This window comes from Octopus bimaculoides, chromosome 23 (assembly GCF_046866305.1).
Source record: "Octopus bimaculoides isolate indiv1 chromosome 23, ASM4686630v1, whole genome shotgun sequence".
Classification (NCBI taxonomy): Eukaryota; Metazoa; Mollusca; class Cephalopoda; order Octopoda; family Octopodidae; genus Octopus; species Octopus bimaculoides.
The window spans coordinates 13,821,500-13,841,197 of NC_142950.1; the positions used below are offsets into that span (position 1 = coordinate 13,821,500).

Below are 19,698 nucleotides of genomic sequence, written 5' to 3' on the forward strand. Positions count from 1 at the left end.
GCTATGGTGGAGCACTACCTTAAAGGGTTTTAGTTGAAGAAATCAACCCCAGGACTTATTCTTTGTAAGCCTAGTACTTATTCTATCATTCCTTTCTGCTGAACTGCTAAGTTACAGGGACATAAACACACTAGCATTCTTTGTCAAACAATGGCAGGGGGACAAACAGACACAGATATACAAATACATACATACATACATACACACATACATACATACACACATATACATGTATGTATGTGTGTGTATATATATATATGTGTGTGTGTGTGTGTGTGTGTGTGTGTGTGTGTGTGTGTGTATATATATATATATATATATATATATATATATATATATATGCCAGCTCCTGTCAAACCATCCAACCCATGTCAGCATGAGAAATGCACGTTAAATGATGACAACGACGACGACGACGATGATGAATATGATGATGATGATATTATAATTAAATTATACATTATGCACTTTACTGTGTTCTGTTATTCACATGATTGCCCCAGTTTCTGGGAATATTGTCTTTCATGAATATTGCTCTGTGAGGCAAAAAATGGTTGGGAACTGCAGATACACAAGACTACATTAATACCTTACATGTCCTTCCTTTTTGTAAGATAGAAGGCTATATTGATTTCAGGGAAATTTACTGTTGTTTCTAGTAAATTGAACAGCCACGTAGAGGCTGCATTGTTGGTTTGACTACTATTGGTGATATTGTGATTGTTGTTGTTTTTGTTATTGTTGTTCTTGCTATTACAGCATTACTATTTTAAGTGTCAGCTTGTTCTAAGTATACCTCCCTAGCAGTGGCAACAACAACAACAACAACACTAAATTTCCCCTCAGCTATTTTCGACACTGCAAATTGTTGAGACAATCCTTAATCCAAACTATTGCACCATTGATTGAAATCAGAACATACAGCCTTCCGGACCAATTTATTTATGCTTTTATTTCTTGTTTTATTATTTTCTTTGGATTTTTATTTTTCAAAAGCATTCCACTTCAACAACTGAAAGGAATTCAAAAATTAAAGAACATTAATAATAACGACAATGATGATTATTCTTTTACTCGTTTCAGTCATTAGACTGTGGCCACGCTGGGGCACCAGCCTGAAGAAATTTTAGTTGAATGAATCGACCCCAGTACTTGTTTATGTTTTTAAGCTGGTATATATTCTATCTGCTGAACCGCTAAGTTACAGGGACATAAACACACTAACACAGGTTGTCAAGTGGTGGTGGATGACAAGTACAAACACACACACACACACATAGGTACATACATACACACACACACACACACATATAAATATATATATATATATATATATATATATATATATATATACTAGTGGCTTCTTTCAGTTTCCATTAACCAAATCCAATCACAAGGCTTTGTTCAGCCTGAGGCTATAGTAGAAGACACTTGCCCAAGGTGCCATGCAGTGGGACTGAACCCGAAACCATATAGCTGAGAAGCAAGCTTCTTATTTCTTTACTGCCCACAAAGGGCTACACACAGAGGGGACAAACAAGGACAGACAAACGGATTATATCAACCCCAGTGCGTAACTGGTACTTATTTAATCGACCCCAAAGGGATAAAAGGCAAAGCCGACTTCGGCGGAATTTGAACTCAGAACGTAGCGGCAGACAAATTACCGCTAAGCATTTCGCCCGGCGTGCTAATTATTCTGCCAGTTTGCCACCATAATGATATAATTATAGTAATAATAATGGTTTCAAATTTTGGCACAAGGTCAGCAATTTCGAGGGAGTGGGTAAGTCAACCACATCGACCCCAGTGTCCAACTGGTACTTATTTTATCAACCCTAAAAGGATGAAAAGTAGTCAGACTCAGTGGAATTTGAACTCAGGTTGTATAGACAGATAGAATGCCACTCAGTATTTCGTCTGGCATGCTAACAATTCTACCAGCTTGCCACCATAATAATAATAATGATAATTTCAGATTTTGGCACAAGGCCAGTAATTTCAGGGGAGGAGGAAGGTCAATCACATCGACCCCAGTGTTCAACTAATTCTTATTTTACTGACACCAAAAGAATGAAAGGCAAAGCCAATCTCAGTGGAATTTGAGTGCAGAACATATAGACAGACCAAATTCCACTAACCATTTTTTTCATCATCCTAATGATTCTGCTAGCTTGCCACCATAATAATAATAATAATAATAATGATGATGATGATGATGATAATAATGATGATGATGATAATAATAATGGTTTCAAACTTTGGCACAAGGCCAGAAATTCCATGAGAGGAGTAAGTCGATTACATCAACCCCAGTACTTGAGTGGAACTTATTTTGCCTTGACTGGAACTTATTTTGCCTTGACTAGAACTTATTTTGCCTTGACTGGAATTTATTTTGCCTTTCATCCTTTTGGATGAAAGGCAAAGTCAACCTTGGCAGAATTTGAACTCAGAACATGAAGATGGACAAAATGCCTCTAAGTAATTCACCAAGCATACTAACAATTCTACCAGCTTGCCACAATAATGATGATAATAATAATAATGATAATAATAATCCTGAGCCGGATGTTGAGGGTAAAAATATTACTATCCTCTGAGATTTTCCAGTGAATATCGATGGAATAATCCAAACTAATCGGTCAGACATAGTCATTAAAGACAGAGAAGAAATTACTTGTAGACTAAGAGATGTAAGTGTTCCTACTGATAAAAATAGATTTGTAAAAACCTTTGACAAATTAAGTAAACATAAGGACCTGGAAATTGAAATACAAAAGATGTGACATAAAAAAGGGATGTCAGAAACATCTAGATAAGGCAGCAAGCTGGCAGAAACATTAGCATGCTGGGTGAAATGCTTAGTGGTATTTCATCTGTCATTACGTTCTGAGTTCAAATTCCGCCAAGGTCGACTTTGCCTTTCATCCTTCCGGGGTCGATAAATAAGGTACCAGTTATGCACTGGGGCCGATGTAATCGACTTAATTCCTTTGTCCGTCCTTGTTTGTCCCATCTATGTTTAGCCCCTTGTGGGCAATAAAGAAATAAGAAACGTCTAGATAAGATCCCAAGAGAACCATGTCTCAGAGAAATCCCAAAGATTGTGCTGACAAGTACTGCCAACATCCTTAGAAAATCTCTTATCAGTTTAAATGTGTGTTATATTACATGCAGATATTTTGCTACTGCCCCTGCCACTTCCCCTCCCCAACCTTTCAGTTATACTGTAGTATCTCTTATCCTTTATTCGCCCTAAGATGCTGGGTGTATCTTAGCAAGTGATTGTAACAAACATGTAGATTAAAAGTAAATGACAATAATAATAATAATAATGATTTCTTTTATTGCATCACTAGGTCCCAAGACATTGGGGATTGTTCGATGGCAAAATACAAAAGAAAACACAAATAACAGTGTGTGTGTGCGTGCGCATGTGTGCTTGTGTGTGTCAGGGAGAGTGGATTTACATGGCATAAAAAGATGAGACCAACAAAATAATAAGAATACATTAATAAATAGATAATAAATAAATAACAATAACACTATAGAATGACCATGAGCAACCTGCAGTCCATAGAACTTCTTAAATGGCACACTTGAACAAAAAATTATATTCAGTTTTTTTTCTTAGTAGGCTGATCTCAAAATACTGAACCTTATGTAGGAGATGACAGAGAACTGAGATATATGGCATATTGCTGTACTTGAGAAGATTTGCCCACCACAACAGAATTGAGATCCTAAAACCAAGATACCACATAAAAAGCATTAGTGTGTGTGCTGGCACTATGTAAATAGCACTGGTGGTGGTACCATGTAAAAAGCACCCAGTACACTCTGTAAACTGTAGAAACCAAGCCAAAACAGACTATGGAACCTGATGCTGTCCCTGGCCTTGCCAATTCTTGTCAAGTTGTCCAACATGGAAAACAGATGTTAAATATTGATGATGATGATGAATGTAGACCTACTGACAATGAGCTTTATTTCATATAACTCGCTTCCCAAAAATGGTTGTCCATGCCTGGCATAGAACAATAACATACTCATAATGTCAGGTGGTTGGTGTTAATGATGAAGGGGGTGTTGTGGACCCCTCACACAAAATGGATTACCCATGCACCTCAAAGTCAAGTGTATTTCCTCAGTTTTTGCTACCAATCTACAGATCCATAATTAGTGCAGACCCATCCCAAACATTTTCTCAACCTCATCTGTTTATCATACAATTTATTAGCACAAAAGGTTGAATGGCAAAGTTGACCTTGGTGGAATTTGAACCCAGAACATAAAGATGGACAAAGTGCAGCTAAGAGTGTGCAAATGATTCTGCAAGTTCACGGCCTTAGTTCATTATAATAATAAAAACAATGCTGACAATTATGTCATTATTAACCAATGAAAGACAGAATCTCTCAAGTGTAGAAACTTTGATTATTACTTACCATTTTCCAGTTTGCCATTCATATCAACCAATCTTCCTTTAGCAGTGTGGAGGGATTTAATCTCATCCTGGAGATTAGTGTTCTCTTTAATGATACGTAGAAATGCCTAAACAAAGTATATAAATATATGTGTGTTTGTGTGTGTGTGTGAGAGAAGGGCTGAGTTCAATTAGAACATTTTTGCTTTGTGGGGGTCCAAAGTTAGATTTCTAATAAAGATTCTTCATATTAAAATTGTAGCTTATTAATGTAAGTATTTATTTAAAAAATATGAAAATTTAACAAATATAAGGTACACACCTTAAAGATGGAGAAGAGAAGATGATAAAAGTTTCATGAAATTTTAATCCATGCATACGATCGTTTCAAATAACACTTACATGTATGAAACATGGAAAAAATTAAATTAATTATAATTATAATAAAACTAATTAGGTGCAAGAACACACACGTTAGGTGCCAGAATAACTGTGTGGTTGAGAAGTTTGTTTCCCAACCACATGGTTCCACGTTCAAGTCCCTCTACATGGTACCTTGGGCAAGTGTTTTCTACTATAGCCCACAAACTTGTAACTGAATTTGGTAGATGGAAACTGCAGCGTTGCTCATCAGAGAATGACTGAAAAATATGCTTATAAAGGAGAGTTGTTTGCTTCATACTGCTCATGTCCCGATTCTGCCCATAGGAAAGGAACAAATAATACAACATGGCTATAGGCCATAACACCCGGGCAATGCCGGGGTGCATCACTAGTCCTAGATATTCTTAAAAACAAAGAAACCTACATTCAGTTAAGTGTTCTATGTATGTTACAATAGAGTTATATTTAATGTATTCATAGTTTATCTCTTTGTGATCAGCGTTTCATAGAGAGATAAACTCTATGAATAAATTATGATCGTGTGTGTGTGTGAATTATGTCAAGAAAAAGCCATTGTAGCCTTTAAGAACACACAAAATTTATTTTATTCACTTTTTGTTTATTTTTTGTTCAGGTGTGAAAATTTCCATCACACGTCCATGGCCATTCACTGACACAAATCCAGCTCTCTGTGCTCTAGGTTCAAACTCCACTGAGATTAATTTTCCTCCTTTCAGGATCAAGGTTGATAAAGCAAAGTATCTGTCTGGGACCATGGATAAGTGAAATTCTTAAATGAGATACCTTGTGATATTTATTCCATCTGTTTGCAATTCTGAGTTTTTGGGGTGGGTGCTTAAGTTGACTGCTTCTACCAGGCTTCAAAACCAAGTCCCCAGTTTGAGGACCACTTTTTCTCTTCTTCCTACATGTTTTCCTGAAGCCAACCCTCACCTGTTTCCAAGCAAGGTAATAATCCTTTCAACTATAGTCACAAGGCCTGAAATTTTATGGGGAGAGACTAATTGATTGCATCAACACCATTTCTCATCAGGTAATTATTTTATCAACCACAAAAGGATGAAAGGCAAAATTGACCGTGGCAGAATTTGAACTCAGAACATAAGGAGCCAGAAGAAATGCTACTAAGCATCTTTTCTGGCATGCGAACAATTCTGCCAGCTTGCTGTCTTAACCCTTTAGCATTCAGATTACTCTGTCAAATGTAATGCTTATTTATTCACATTGTTTTGAATTAATCATGCGTTATCTCATAGATTTTTATGATGTGATTGTATATTTTTAGAATGACATTGTAGGGTAGGTGTGAGAGGTTGGATCTGGCCAGTGTTAACATAAAACAGATAGAATATTTGCGCTAAAGGGTTGTAGAGATATTGCAATATACCGGGGTTTTCCGAAAATCCGCCCATTCATTAGATCGCCCATGGGTGGCTATTTGTAGTTAAAAGTTGAAACAGAGTTAGTGTTCTTGTTTGCATTCTGTTTAGACATTCATTTGCTCTACATCTGTAGATAAATTCAAAGGATTTTTATTCCTAATAATGGAGTCAAAAGAAAATATATCAAAATGTGTTCAACGATCATATACCATTAGTGAAAACTTGAGTACTGTTAAACGAGCGAAAGAACATTCTGGTAATTTATCTGCTGTGTCAAGAGACTTAGGTATTGATAGAAAACGATTGTGAGAATGGTGCACAAAAGAAACTGAGTTAATCAATATGCCAGACAAGAGAAGGCACAGATCAGTTGGTGGAGGCAGAAGACCAGCACATAGAGATCTAGAGACTGAACTCTTACAGTGGATTGTTGTTCAGCATGCAAACAATATAATTGTAAATTATCACCATTTATGGGAATATACTTTTGAATTGGTAAAAAGGTTTGGAATTGAAATGAACAGCTTTAGATGTTCTGATAAATGGATTTTCAATTTCATGAAATGGAATAAACTGACTGAGAAAGATAACACATGTTGGTCAAAGAGACAATAAAACACTTGGAGAAAAGGCACAAATCGCCAGTGACTATCTAGATAGCATTCCAGTATTAACAGCAGATAAGAATACTGACCAGATCTATAATATAGATGAAACACCTGCATACATTGACATGTTTAGTTCAACAACCATAGATTTTGTTGGCAATAAAAATGTAGATGCTAGCCACTGTGGTGCTACCAAAGCTCGTTTTACTGCTGTGTTGTGTGCTAATGCTGCAGGAAAGGTGTTGAAAACAATGATTATCCTTAAAGGATTGAAAAACGTGCCTAAAATCAAGGTCCCAAAGAATATTTACATAACAGTCTCCAACAGGGGATCAATCACATGTGAACTCATGCAGTTGTGGGCTGACAGTGTTTGGGCAGAGAACAGCAGAACTGTTCCATGCTCAAAATTCAGTGCTGTTCATGGATGAATGCTCAGTGAACAAGAAAACAGAGCTGCTAGAAGTGTTCAAACGTAGGAATACAATTCTCAAACTTATACCTCCTAAAACAGCATCTTACTTGCAGCCGTTAGATGTATCAATTATTGGTCCTTTCAAGAAAGCCCTTCATGCTGAATGGGAAAATTGGCTTTCAAATGGCAAAAAGGAGTATACAAATAAAGAATATCGCAAAAAACCTTCTTATCAAGAGATAGTGAACTTTGTGGCCCAATCTGTTGCCACTTTAAATAAAGAAACTATAAAGCGTGGAATTGCTCCTCATGGACAGACTGTAGAACATAGCTTCTTAAACTCACACTTACAGGATGTTTTGTCTGGCCTAGAGGTAAATGCACCAGATGCACATAATGACAAAATTGAAGAAGAAGATGAGATACAAGTAAGTGAAATTTGCTCTGATGTGAATTATGGCCAAGCAACAAATGAAGAAATTTGTGATATTTAACTTGAAACTGTTCAGTCATTATTCTACCATAAATGCCCAAGGACATTATTTGTTCATACGAGGCTTCTATTCATGTTTTCAACAGTTTAATTTTCAGTATTTCCTAATAGCTCCATTGTTAAATTTAGAATATTTTTTTAATATGCTACTTCTTTTAAAGCTGTTTCAGTTTTTTTTATGTCTATATATCTGATAACTGAAACGATAGAAGTTCAATGGAATTGTATGAAATAAATATGGTTTTTGAGAATATCTTTGTTTTTCCTAGGTGAAATATTTTACTTCCATATTACTGCCCATGGGCGCTTATTATAGGTGGGCAGTTATTTAAGCCAAAAAATAGTTTTGTAAAATAGGTGGGCAGTTATTTAAGCCAAAAAATAGTTTTGTAAAATAGGTGGGCAGTTATTTAAGCCAAAAAATAGTTTTGTAAAATAGAATTTTCCATTTAACAGCCCTGGGCAGATTTTCGGAAAACCCTGGTATTAGTTGTAAAGAATATTTCCCCATAACAAGGAGACCAAAAAACTTGTAGAAATAAGAAGATCCATCCACAGTCATCAAGAAAACTTCCTTAACACCTTTAGCATTCAGATTACTCTGTCAAATGTAATGCTTATTTATTCATAGTGCTTGGAATTATGCATAATCTCACAGCTTTGAAATTTTAATGATATGATTGTTCATTTTTAGAATGACATTGTAGGGTAGATATGAGAGGCCAGATCTAGCTGGTTTGAACATAAAATAGGTAGGATATTTGAGCCGGATATGGCTGGTTTAAATGCTAAATGGTTTAAAGTAAGATAATGCTATTTTCTCTTAGTTCTTTGAGTATGTACACAGCACAATGGCTGAAGATCTTTTCATGAAAGATTACAAACTAACAACACCCTATAGAGAGGGCAACAGAAAAACCTCTCATATTTTATATGACCATTGGTGTGGTGCTGGGGAAGTTAGGTAGGTAGTAATACTGAGAAGTAATATTTATCCCCGCTTAAACATGAATGTTCTGTCAGAACAAACTATACTTCGGTAGATAGCATGAGAGAAACTCTCATATCTTTTGCTGCAAACTGTATTCTTGTTTATATTGCTAGAGGAGAGATAAATCTCTGCCATCCCCAGCACCAAGACCACTAGATCACATGATTTCTATTCTCCTTGGTCTCATCACTGATGGATGCTTGAGTGCTAGAGATAGCAGCGACTCATCTCCTCACTAGCAATATATAGAAAAACGGTGTTTGAACAGGTGCTGGTATCATGATTAGCCAGTGAGTTTGTTAAAAATTATATATTAGCAATAGAGGTAGTATTAATACCAAGAGGTAATACTTATTCCCACTTAAACATGGATGTTCTTTTTATCTTTTACCCTTTACTTGTTTCAGTCATTTAGACTGTGGCCATGCTGGGGCGCCACCTTGAAGAATTTTTAATAGAATGTATCAATCCCAGTACTTACTTTTTATAAACCTGGTACTTATTCTATCAGTCACTTATGATGAACCGCTAAGTATAGGACAAGCTATTACTTCTAGTAAAGTAAAGAATAAGAAACTTTTTACTTAAAATATTGCACCTAAAATTAAAATTTGAATATTAAAAATTATTTTATTATAGTTTGCAAATAAGACTACACTTATTTAAGCAGAATTTGGCTAATTTACTACCTTAAATATAGAAAAGAGTGACTAATCAGACAAACTTACAAATTAGCTGAAACAGTTTTGTACAATATATTCAAAAGATGAGAACTTTTAGAGTGATAAATTAGAAGAACTGGCATTCTTTGCTGCAATACTCTAAGTAAAGATTTTCTTATAATTTACTTTACTAGAAGTAATAGCTTGTCCTATACTTTTGCAGGTGTAATAGCTTGTCCTATACTTTTCCAGGTTTATAATCTTAAGAATATTACTTTGTATGCTCGCATTTTTCCATGTAATATATATATATGAGCAGATGTCTGTGTATTTGTATGTCTGTGCATAATGTCAATGAGAAAGTGAGAGAGGAGAGAAAGAAACAGAGAAGTAAAATGAGGAAGTGGCTCTTTACCTCTCCTCATCCATCTCCTCATTCGTCACAACGTTTTTCGATAGAGGGAGAAATGTAAATAGTGTGTGTGAGTGAGTTAGAAAGAGAGAGAGGGAGTGAAAGAAACAGACATAGACTAAAAGAGAGGAACTGTTACAGAGGGTGAGAGAAAATATGTGTGAGCAAGAGAAACACAGAATGAGAAAAAGATAGAGAAGAGAGAGAGAGAGAGAAAACAAGCTTCTATAGAAGTTGAAAGAGAGAGGGATAGTGGGGAGAGAGAGAGAGAGACACTGATGTTTGATACTGTATGTTTTATAGGTGAAGGTGAAAAAAAACCCGACATAGAGAGAAGGGGAATCAGAAGAGAAGGAGACACCGATGTTTGATAATGTGTGTGTATGTGAGTGTGTGCATGCGTGTGTGCACATGTGGCATTCCACAATTGTCATTTATTTCAATCACTCTTGTGAAGATATTCATGCAACTGTCATTCATTTTTCTATCTAATCCCTATTTTAATTTTCAAAAGAGTTTCCGAGAAAAATGTTCTCACTCTATACAAGAGGAGACGGAGTAGATGTAGATGACCAGTATTCTACAGTGAAGCAAAGACAGGTACAAGTAACCAGAGTAAGGTCACAAGAGACCCCTGCACAACAACAGCAAAGACAAAGAAAACAACCGAAGGAGAGCTGCTGCATGCAGGGCCAATGAGTCACAAGAGGCATGGCAAAAACAGTTAGAACAATTACATCAACAAAATGCAATCCACAGGGGCCAAGAGTCAAAAATGGAAAGAGAAAAACGTTTAAAGGATGCAAGACAAAGACAAACTGCCAGAGTTGCCAATGGGACAATAGATCAGCAAGAGATGACACAAAGAAAAAACCAGGAGCAAACAGTTGCTGCAAGACTTCGCCAATCCTCAGAGGAAAGACATAAGCGTCTTGATCAAGATAGGCTGAATACATTAGACAAAAGAGATGCACCTTCAACATATGTGATAGAATTTATTTCCCTTCATAAAAGTTCAGAATTGATTTCATTATGTATCGCAATTGAAAAATAAATTGAATTTAGAATAACAACTTTTTATACAACATACTTTGCTTTTTTCTTCTAATATATACGGAACAATTTCATTCCCCGGCAATGCTGGGTGCCTCTATATGTATGTGTGTGTGTGTGTGTATGTATACATATATACAAGGGCTCCTTTTAGTTTCCATCTACCAAATTCACTCACAAGGCTTTGGTCAGCCTGAGGCTATAGTAGAAGACACTTGCTCAAGGTGTCACACATTGGGACTGAACCTGGAACCATGTGGTTGGGAAGCAAACTTCTTATCATACAGTCACGTCTGTGTTAGAACAAACTATACTGTGGTAGATAGCATAAGAGAAACTCTCATGTTATCTTTTGGTGCAAACTGTACTCTTGTTTATATTGCTAGCAGGAAGATAAATCCCTGCCATCTCCAGCGCCAAGACCACCAGATCACATGATTTCTACCCTCCTTGGTCTCTTCAGTGATGGACACTTGAGTGCTAGAGATAGCAGCAACTCATCTCCCTGCAAGCAATGTATAGAAAATCAATGCCAGGATAGGTGCTGGCTAAGATGGTAATAGTGACTTCATGTAGCTAATGTTTTATCATACTTTTTCAGTTACCATCAAGGTTCGAACTGATACATACCATGTGTTTACTGTTGAAATTTTTATCATAAATAGTGAATCAGAAGCTTTTTTTTTTTTTGTCACACCCTTTATATATGAGGGTAACGCTCAATTACAACTGGGACATGATATTAAGACGTGTATATATAAATCTTTTATCTTTTACTTGTTTCAGTCATTTAAAAGCAGCTATGCTAGGGAACCACCTTGAAAGGTTTTAGTGGAGCAAATCAACCTGGGGACATTTTTTTTAAGCATAGCACTTATTTTTTTATTGGTTTTTTTTGCCAAACCAGTAAGTTACAGGGATGTAAACACACCAACATCAGTTGTCAAGCAGTGGTGGGAGACAAACACAGACACACACATGCACATATGCACACACATATATATCTGACAGGCTTCTTTCAGTTTCCATCTACCAAATCCACTCACAAGTCTTTTATTGTCCCAAGGCTATAGTAGATGACATTCAATCAAGATGCCACTCAGTGGAACTGAACCCTAAACCATATAGTTGGAAAGCAAGCATCTTACCACACATCCACGAAATATCTTCTTATGCACTATAAGACGATATTTGAAGCATACTTTATACATATATCACAATGTCCCCATACATTTCAAGTCAACGACCATGACAAAAGTAAAAGAAAGCAGAGAAAGAAGAGGGAAATAAGGGGGAATAGGTGTAATAGTATTCTATTTCTTTACTGCCCACAAGGGGCTACACACAGAGGGGACAAACAAAGACAGACAAACGGATTAAGTCGATTTTATCGACCCCAGTGCGTAACTGGTACTTAATTTATCGACCCCGAAAGGATGAAAGACAAAGTCGACCTCGGCGGAATTTGAACTCAGAACGCAGTAGCAGACGAAATACCGCTAAGCATTTCGCCCGGCGTGCTAACGTTTCTGCCAGCTCGCCGCCTTAAATAGTATTCTAGTCATAAACTTGTATGAAACATTCATAAACTTGTACGAACTGAACTGAATTTGAATGTGACTAACAAACCATTACGATTTTGACACCTCCAGAAATAAAAAGGATATAACAGATTATGTGTGTTTCTTTTAAATGGCTATGATGGTTCTTTCACAATGTAACCGCTTTAGTTGCAACACATAGTTTCAGATTAACACACTTATCAAAACAACAATTTCGATAATGTATGTATGTGTGTATGTATGTATGTACGTACGTAGGTAGGTACGTACGTATGTATGCATGTCATTGTTCAGTTTTATTTCAAGATTTCTTTGCAATAGAGAAAGGGCGGGTTTTTAACCTAGATCCATGGCTCCTTCATTGGAATTTCAACATCAACAGGGTATTTTTCTATGTATGTATGTATATGTGCAGATTTGTATATTTTATTTTATGTATGTATTCTCATGCTTATAGTTGCATGTCTAGACATGCTCTTAACATGTATGTATGTATGCATGTATCTATGTATATATGTACACACTTACCTGTGAATGTTTGTATGTAGTGTGCGTTGTGTGTGTGTGTGTGTGTGTGTGTGTATGGGAACATCTTATATATAAGCTTTAGAAGCACTGAGTGTGTTGGCATTTTACAGTCAAGAAAGTAAATTTCAAACGCATTCATCCTCAGAAGACGGAAAATAAAGTTGCCACTAGGAAACTAGACTGTCAACTAGACAATGGCTGGGAGATAACAGTTTACTCAAAGTAGCCAGCCTCGGTCTCCCCCACAGCATCAAGATGGCTCCAGAACCTGGCACATGCATTCCTTACTGTGTCCCTGAGAAGATCTTTGAACACCTCCTTAATCTTGGTCACCAGCTCGGCCTTAGAGTTGCAGAAAGAGCGGTTGGTGCTTTTCTCAACCACACCTCACACATAGTAATCCATAGGCCTACAACTGGAGGAATTAGGAGGTGAGAAACTGGTGAAGTTGTAGAAATTCTCCTACAACCATCTCTGACTCTTTCTGGAGATATGGCAAGGAGCCAAATCTTGCTGCCACACATATAGCTTTTCAGCAGCAACTCTCCCCATCCAGACTTTAACCACAGTTTCCAGCAGCTTCACATAGCTCTCTGAACTGAGCCTAAGGTCCTGTTCTGCAGGTAAAAGATGAATTTTGGCATGCAAACACCAGCTGTCCCCCCTCCTGCAGACAATGGCTTCATAGTCTCCATTGCAGCTGTCCATGTCACATCTTCCAGTGTTTACAGCGTTCACAATGCACTGAACAGCAGTCATGAAGTCAGTGTTTTGATTCAGGGAGCTCTTTTCAAATATTCAGCTGGCTTCCAGTCTTCCATGTGAGTTAGCTTCTTCCCAGCTACAATTTTGATCTTTATGCTCTCCAACGCCATTGTCTATTCACCAATATATGAAGCTGTTCCAGAAAAAAGGAGACATAAACAAATCAAATTTAACCCAAACATCTTGTGTGTATATAGATATATATATATATGTGTGAATAAAAATAAATACAAAAAAAGGGTTTTGTATGATCGTGTATAGAGGAATATATTATTTTATTTAAAAGAGTTCCAACTCTGTCTGCTTTTTATGTTTTTTATTTATATTCTTGTAAAATTAATGTGGGATATAGAATATGGAATATATAATATATAATATAAAAAAAGATGGATGGTACAATGAAATGAAGTATTGAATGTCTTATTGAATATATGGAATATGTCTTATTGAATATATGAAATATTGAGTGTTCAATATAAAGGATTAAATATATAAAGGCGAATACGTATTTTCTATACCTTGTGGTATTTCATCATGGCCGGTATGACATACTGTAACATACATATACATACATACAAACCTTCAAATATATATATATATATATATATATATATATATATATATATTAGAAAAAATAATAAGGTACTCAGATATCTGGATGGTTGTACATTTACAGATTCTTTGTAAAAAATCTGTAAATGTACAACCATCCAGATATCTGAGTACCTTGTTATTTTTTCTAATATATAATTGCTGCACATCAACTCCAAACCTTCTAATATATATATATATATATACCAATGTGCCAGAAGGGAGGCTAGGCGACAGGTTTATTTAGCCAGAGGGGAAGCAGATAAGAAAAGATTTGCCAATGTTCTGCGCCGTGAGGACCAAAGACTCGAGGTATTTCGTGTTGCAAGACAGTGTAGGAGAGAGAATAGTGATGTTGTAGGAGAGAAATGTGTTCGCATGGATGATGGTACGCTTGCACTAAATGAGGATGCAAAGAAAGAGGTCTGGAGATGCCACTACAATAGATTGCTTAATAAAGAGAATGAATGGGAGGAAGAGAGCCTGCCGTATGTCGACCCAATAGAGGGACCAGCTATCCGAGTTGATAGTAGCAGGGTAGATAAAGCAATTAAGAGTATGAAGACCGGGAAAGCCCCCGGCCCATCAGGAATCACTGCAGAGATGCTCAAAATATCTGGCAGTGTTGGCTATAGCCTAGTCACCCGTATTACGAACCAGGTGATACACGAAGGAGTCATACCCAATGACTGGTGTAGCAGCATCATAGTCAACTGCTACAAAGGTAAAGGTGACGCTTTAGATACAAATAATTACAGAGGCATCAAGCTGTTAGATCAGGTTATGAAAGTTACAGAGAGGGTCATAGCCCAACTAATTAGGGAGCAAATCAATTTAGATGAGATGCAGTTTGGGTTCGTGCCAGGTAAAAGCACTACTGATGCCTTATTTCTAGTGAGACAGCTGCAGGAAAAATACCTAGCTAAGGATAAACCTCTGTACCTGGCTTTTGTTGACATGGAGAAAGCCTTTGACAGGGTCCCCCGATCCCTTATCTGGTGGTCAATGAGGAAACTTGGGATAGAAGAATGGTTAGTGAGACCTGTGCGAGCCATGTACAGAGATGCTGCCAGTAAGGTGAGGGTTGGAAATGAGTACAGCAATGAATTCCGGGTAGAGGTAGGGGTCCACCAAGGTTCCGTCCTCAGCCCCCTCTTATTTATCATAGTCCTCCAGGCAATCACAGAGGAGTTCAAGAGAGGTTGCCCCTGGGAGCTCCTCTATGCTGATGACCTTGCCCTAATTGCGGAGTCACTATCAGAACTAGAGGAGAAGTTTCAGGTGTGGAAGCAAGGTCTAGAATTGAAGGGCCTTAGAGTCAACCTAGCTAAAACCAAAATCCTAATAAGTAGGAAGGTAGATAAAACACAAACCCCTTCAGGTAGATGGCCCTGCTCAGTATGTAGAAAAGGAGTAGGTAGTAACTCTATAAGATGTACCCGGTGCAAGCTATGGACACATAAGAGGTGCAGCAACATCAAAAGCAGGTTAACTAGCAAGTTAGTTTTTGTTTGTGGCAGATGTTCAGGTGCAATAAAGACTGTAAACAAACAGGAAACAACTTCTATCTCATTCCAGGGTGAAAAACTAGAGGTAGTCGATAGCTTCCGCTATCTGGGCGACCAAGTTAGTAGTGGGGGTGGGTGCGCTGAAAGTGTAGCTGCTAGAATAAGAATAGCCTGGGCAAAGTTTAGAGAGCTCTTACCCCTGCTGGTGACAAAGGGACTCTCACTCAGAGTAAAAGGCAGACTGTATGACGCATGGATACGAACAGCCATGCTACATGGCAGTGAAACATGGGCTGTAACTGCTGAGGACATACATAAGCTTGCAAGGAATGAAGCCAGTATGCTCCGTTGAATGTGTAATGTCAATGTGAATACCCGTCAGAGTGTAAGTATCTTGAGAGAAAAGCTGAACATTAGAAGCATCAGTTGTGGTGTGCAAGAGAGACGATTGCGCTGGTATGGACATGTGGTGAGAATGGATGAGGATAGCTGCGTGAAAAAGTGCCACACCCTAACAGTTGAGGGAACCCGTGGAAGAGGTAGGCCCAGGAAGACCTGGGCTGAGGTGGTGAGGCAAGACCTTCGTACATTGGGCCTCACCGAGGCGATGACTACTGACCGAGACCTTTGGAAATGTGCTGTGTGTGAGAAGACCCGGCAAGCCAAGTAAGATCGTTGCCAGTGCCCCTGGACTGGCTCTTGTGCGGGTGGCACATGAGATGCACCATTTTGAGCGTGGCCGTTGCCAGTACCGCCTGACTGGCTCCCGTAGGATTTTCGAGTGAGATCGTTGCCAGTGCCCCTGGACTGGCTTGTGCGGGTGGCACATAAAAGACACCATTTCGAGCGTGGCCGTTTTCGTGCAGGTGACACGTAAAAGCACCCACTACACTCTCTGAGTGGTTGGCGTTAGGAAGGGCATCCAGCTGTAGAAACTCTGCCAAATTAGATTGGAGCCTGGTGTTGCCATCCGGTTTCACCAGTCCTCAGTCAAATCGTCCAACCCATGCTAGCATGGAAAGCGGACGTTAAACGACGATGATGATGATGATGATGATGATATATATATATATATATATATATATATATATATATATATATACACATACATATATATATACATATATATATATATATATATATATATATATATATATATATATATATATATATATATATATATATATATTAGGAAGTTAAAAGTCATGGCGGGTCATAGAGTGACCATTAGTTTCGTACCTATAAAGCACTTGGCAATATAGGCGAAGTCGTATCTATTGTTAATGTCAACAGGTAGCCAAAGACAGTGAATGTGCTTTAAACAGACAGGTGTATATCCAAATTTAAAATTATTTTTTATGTTGGCCCATTTAAAAGCACCCTTTAATCGTCGGGCAATATGCTGTGCTTGGGAAGACCTGTTGAGTTAAGTGAAATTGTAGTCATGGCCCATGCCAATGCCGCCTGACTGACACCCGTGCTGGTGGTACATAAAAAGCACCATTCGAGCGTGGTCGATGCCAGTGCCGTCTCGTGGCTTGGCAATCAGCAATCAAACTGTCCAACCCATACCAGCATGGAAAGTGAACGTTAGACGATGATAATAATGATGATGATGTGTGTGTATGTGTATTTACATATATATATATATATATATATATATATATTTACACACATATATACATATGTGGAAATAGCTATTTAAATGGCGGTACCCCAGCATGGCCACAGCTCATGAGTTGAAACTAGATAAAATGAAAAAAATGAATACACACATATACATACAACACACATATGCGTATGCATGTGTGCATATAAGCACAAACACACTCCCACTCGTACAGAGTGTATATATATTACAAAATATAAGGACATAAAACAGTCAAGATATATTTGTCCATTCACCATTATTAACGCCGCTATAGTTAAAGATTACCCCGCCAAGTCATTATATGTTGTTGTTTTTTAAAAAATATTTTCATTTGATATCTCATTAAAATTAGGAAATAGGAGTTTGTCCTTAGAATATAGACATAAGATTTTCTAATATTAGGGAAAATCGTGTAACAGGTTTTACGCCAAAATAACTTTGAAAAGCATTGGCTAACAACCTTTTTGTGTGTTTGTACGGATAGATATTTATAAACTAGTTACAATACTGTACTGTACCTGGTAATAATGGTCAGATTGTTTTACGAACTCATCTAATTTCTGGTTCTGAACAGCCAAGCTTTCATTACGACCGAACGCCATTATCGTCTGTTTCTTCAATAAAATGTGTTGTTGGGTTTATCGTCTGGAAACTAAATTTTGGAATTTATCATTATTTATTTTTAGTTAAACTGGAAGAGTTCTTATGGAATTTGAATTTGAAATTTTTCATTTAGATTTTGTTTTTATTTCATTTTAAGAAAAGTTAACTCGAAATATATATATATATATATATATATATATATATATATATATATATATATATATATATATATATATATAATAATAATAATACAAAGAATATATATACATGTATACACACATATATGTACATACTTACATCTACATGTGTATATACATGCATATCAGGGTACAGGACGTTAGAACAATAAACTACAGACAACGGAACGAACACATAGGAAAACGGAAAGCCCCTTGGAATATCCCTTCATCAGCTGTCTCTATTCTATCCAGACGTTTCGAATATATATATATATATATATATATATATATATATCCATACAAACACAAAAATGTTAGCCAGTGGTTTTCAAACTTATTTTGACATAGAACCTGTTATACGATTTTTCCAAAAAATACAAAATCTCATGTCTATATTTCAAGAACAAACTCCGATTTCCTAATTTTTTAAATGGGATATTAAATGAAATAAAATTTATTTTTTAAGAAACAACATACGCGGTCTGATCAATAAGTATCCGGACATATGGTTGCCATATGGTTGAGCCTCATGTTTCTTTCATATTTCGCGGAGGATAAAAAAAATAAGATTTTACTCTTCTAGAACTATCTAGAGTTTAAAATAAGCTAGAAATGCGGTCCAAGCAAAATAGACATACCAACACAAATCACTCGACTTTGTTTCCTCATAGATTATGATTATATCGGAATTTAAAGGGGGAAAAAATTGATGGTCGCACACATACATGCTGATATTACATATCTACAAAATGAAACATGAAATTTTGAAAAACATTATGGTGTGCATCAGTATATATATATATATATATATATATAATCTACACAACCTGAAAGGTAATTATAGAAAATTTCATTAAAAAATATTCATTTTTTTCTGACAGTTATGAGGAAACAAAGTCGATGGGGGAATTACACTTGTTTAAATATGCCTAAACGATTGATGCCATATGTTCACAAAGTCTTGCTTTCATATTCTGTCGAGGAAAAAAGTAGTTTTTACACTTCAAGGATTAACTAGAGTAGGCTAGAAATGTGTGTGATACAAGCAAAATAAACGAGTCCATTCATACTTATAATTACGTCGGTAAATTTCTAACTGCCATATGTTTGAATGAAACATTCTATACTTCCTATCTGCAAATTCCGTCCAGAAAATCTTATCATTTTTACTCATCAAGAATTAACTACAATTAAAGGCAACTTATGAATTACGAAACCAAACAAATAAATCCGTTTTTCGACAAAGATCTCTCTCTCTCTCTCTCTCTCTCTCTCTCTCTCTCTCTCTCTCTCTCTCTCTCTCTCTCTCTCTCTCATTCACTTACTCAAGGGGATATAAAGATCGATCCCCTGCCTGTAACTCATTGCTTCTTTAGTTCAATCCAGCAGAATTTGACCACGGACCTTAAAAAGACGAAATTATGCTGTATTTATTCAGAGGTACTGGTCAGTAAATCAACA

At 36.8% G+C, this 19,698-nt stretch overlaps 1 protein-coding gene across 1 annotated transcript in view; it reads right to left on the reverse strand.

Annotated features, from left to right (window-relative positions):
* Positions 1-18,091, reverse strand: part of LOC106869525 (uncharacterized) — a 52,774-nt gene extending 34,683 nt beyond the window's left edge. The window contains exons 1-2 of the mRNA XM_089340658.1: positions 17,974-18,091; positions 4,452-4,557 (exon numbers count right to left, since the gene is read on the reverse strand). Coding sequence (XP_089196784.1) covers positions 4,452-4,557; positions 17,974-18,057 — 190 coding nt within the window. The 5' untranslated portion in view covers positions 18,058-18,091. The remainder of the gene's footprint in view (positions 1-4,451; positions 4,558-17,973) is intronic.
* Between the last annotated feature and the right edge of the window lie 1,607 nt (positions 18,092-19,698).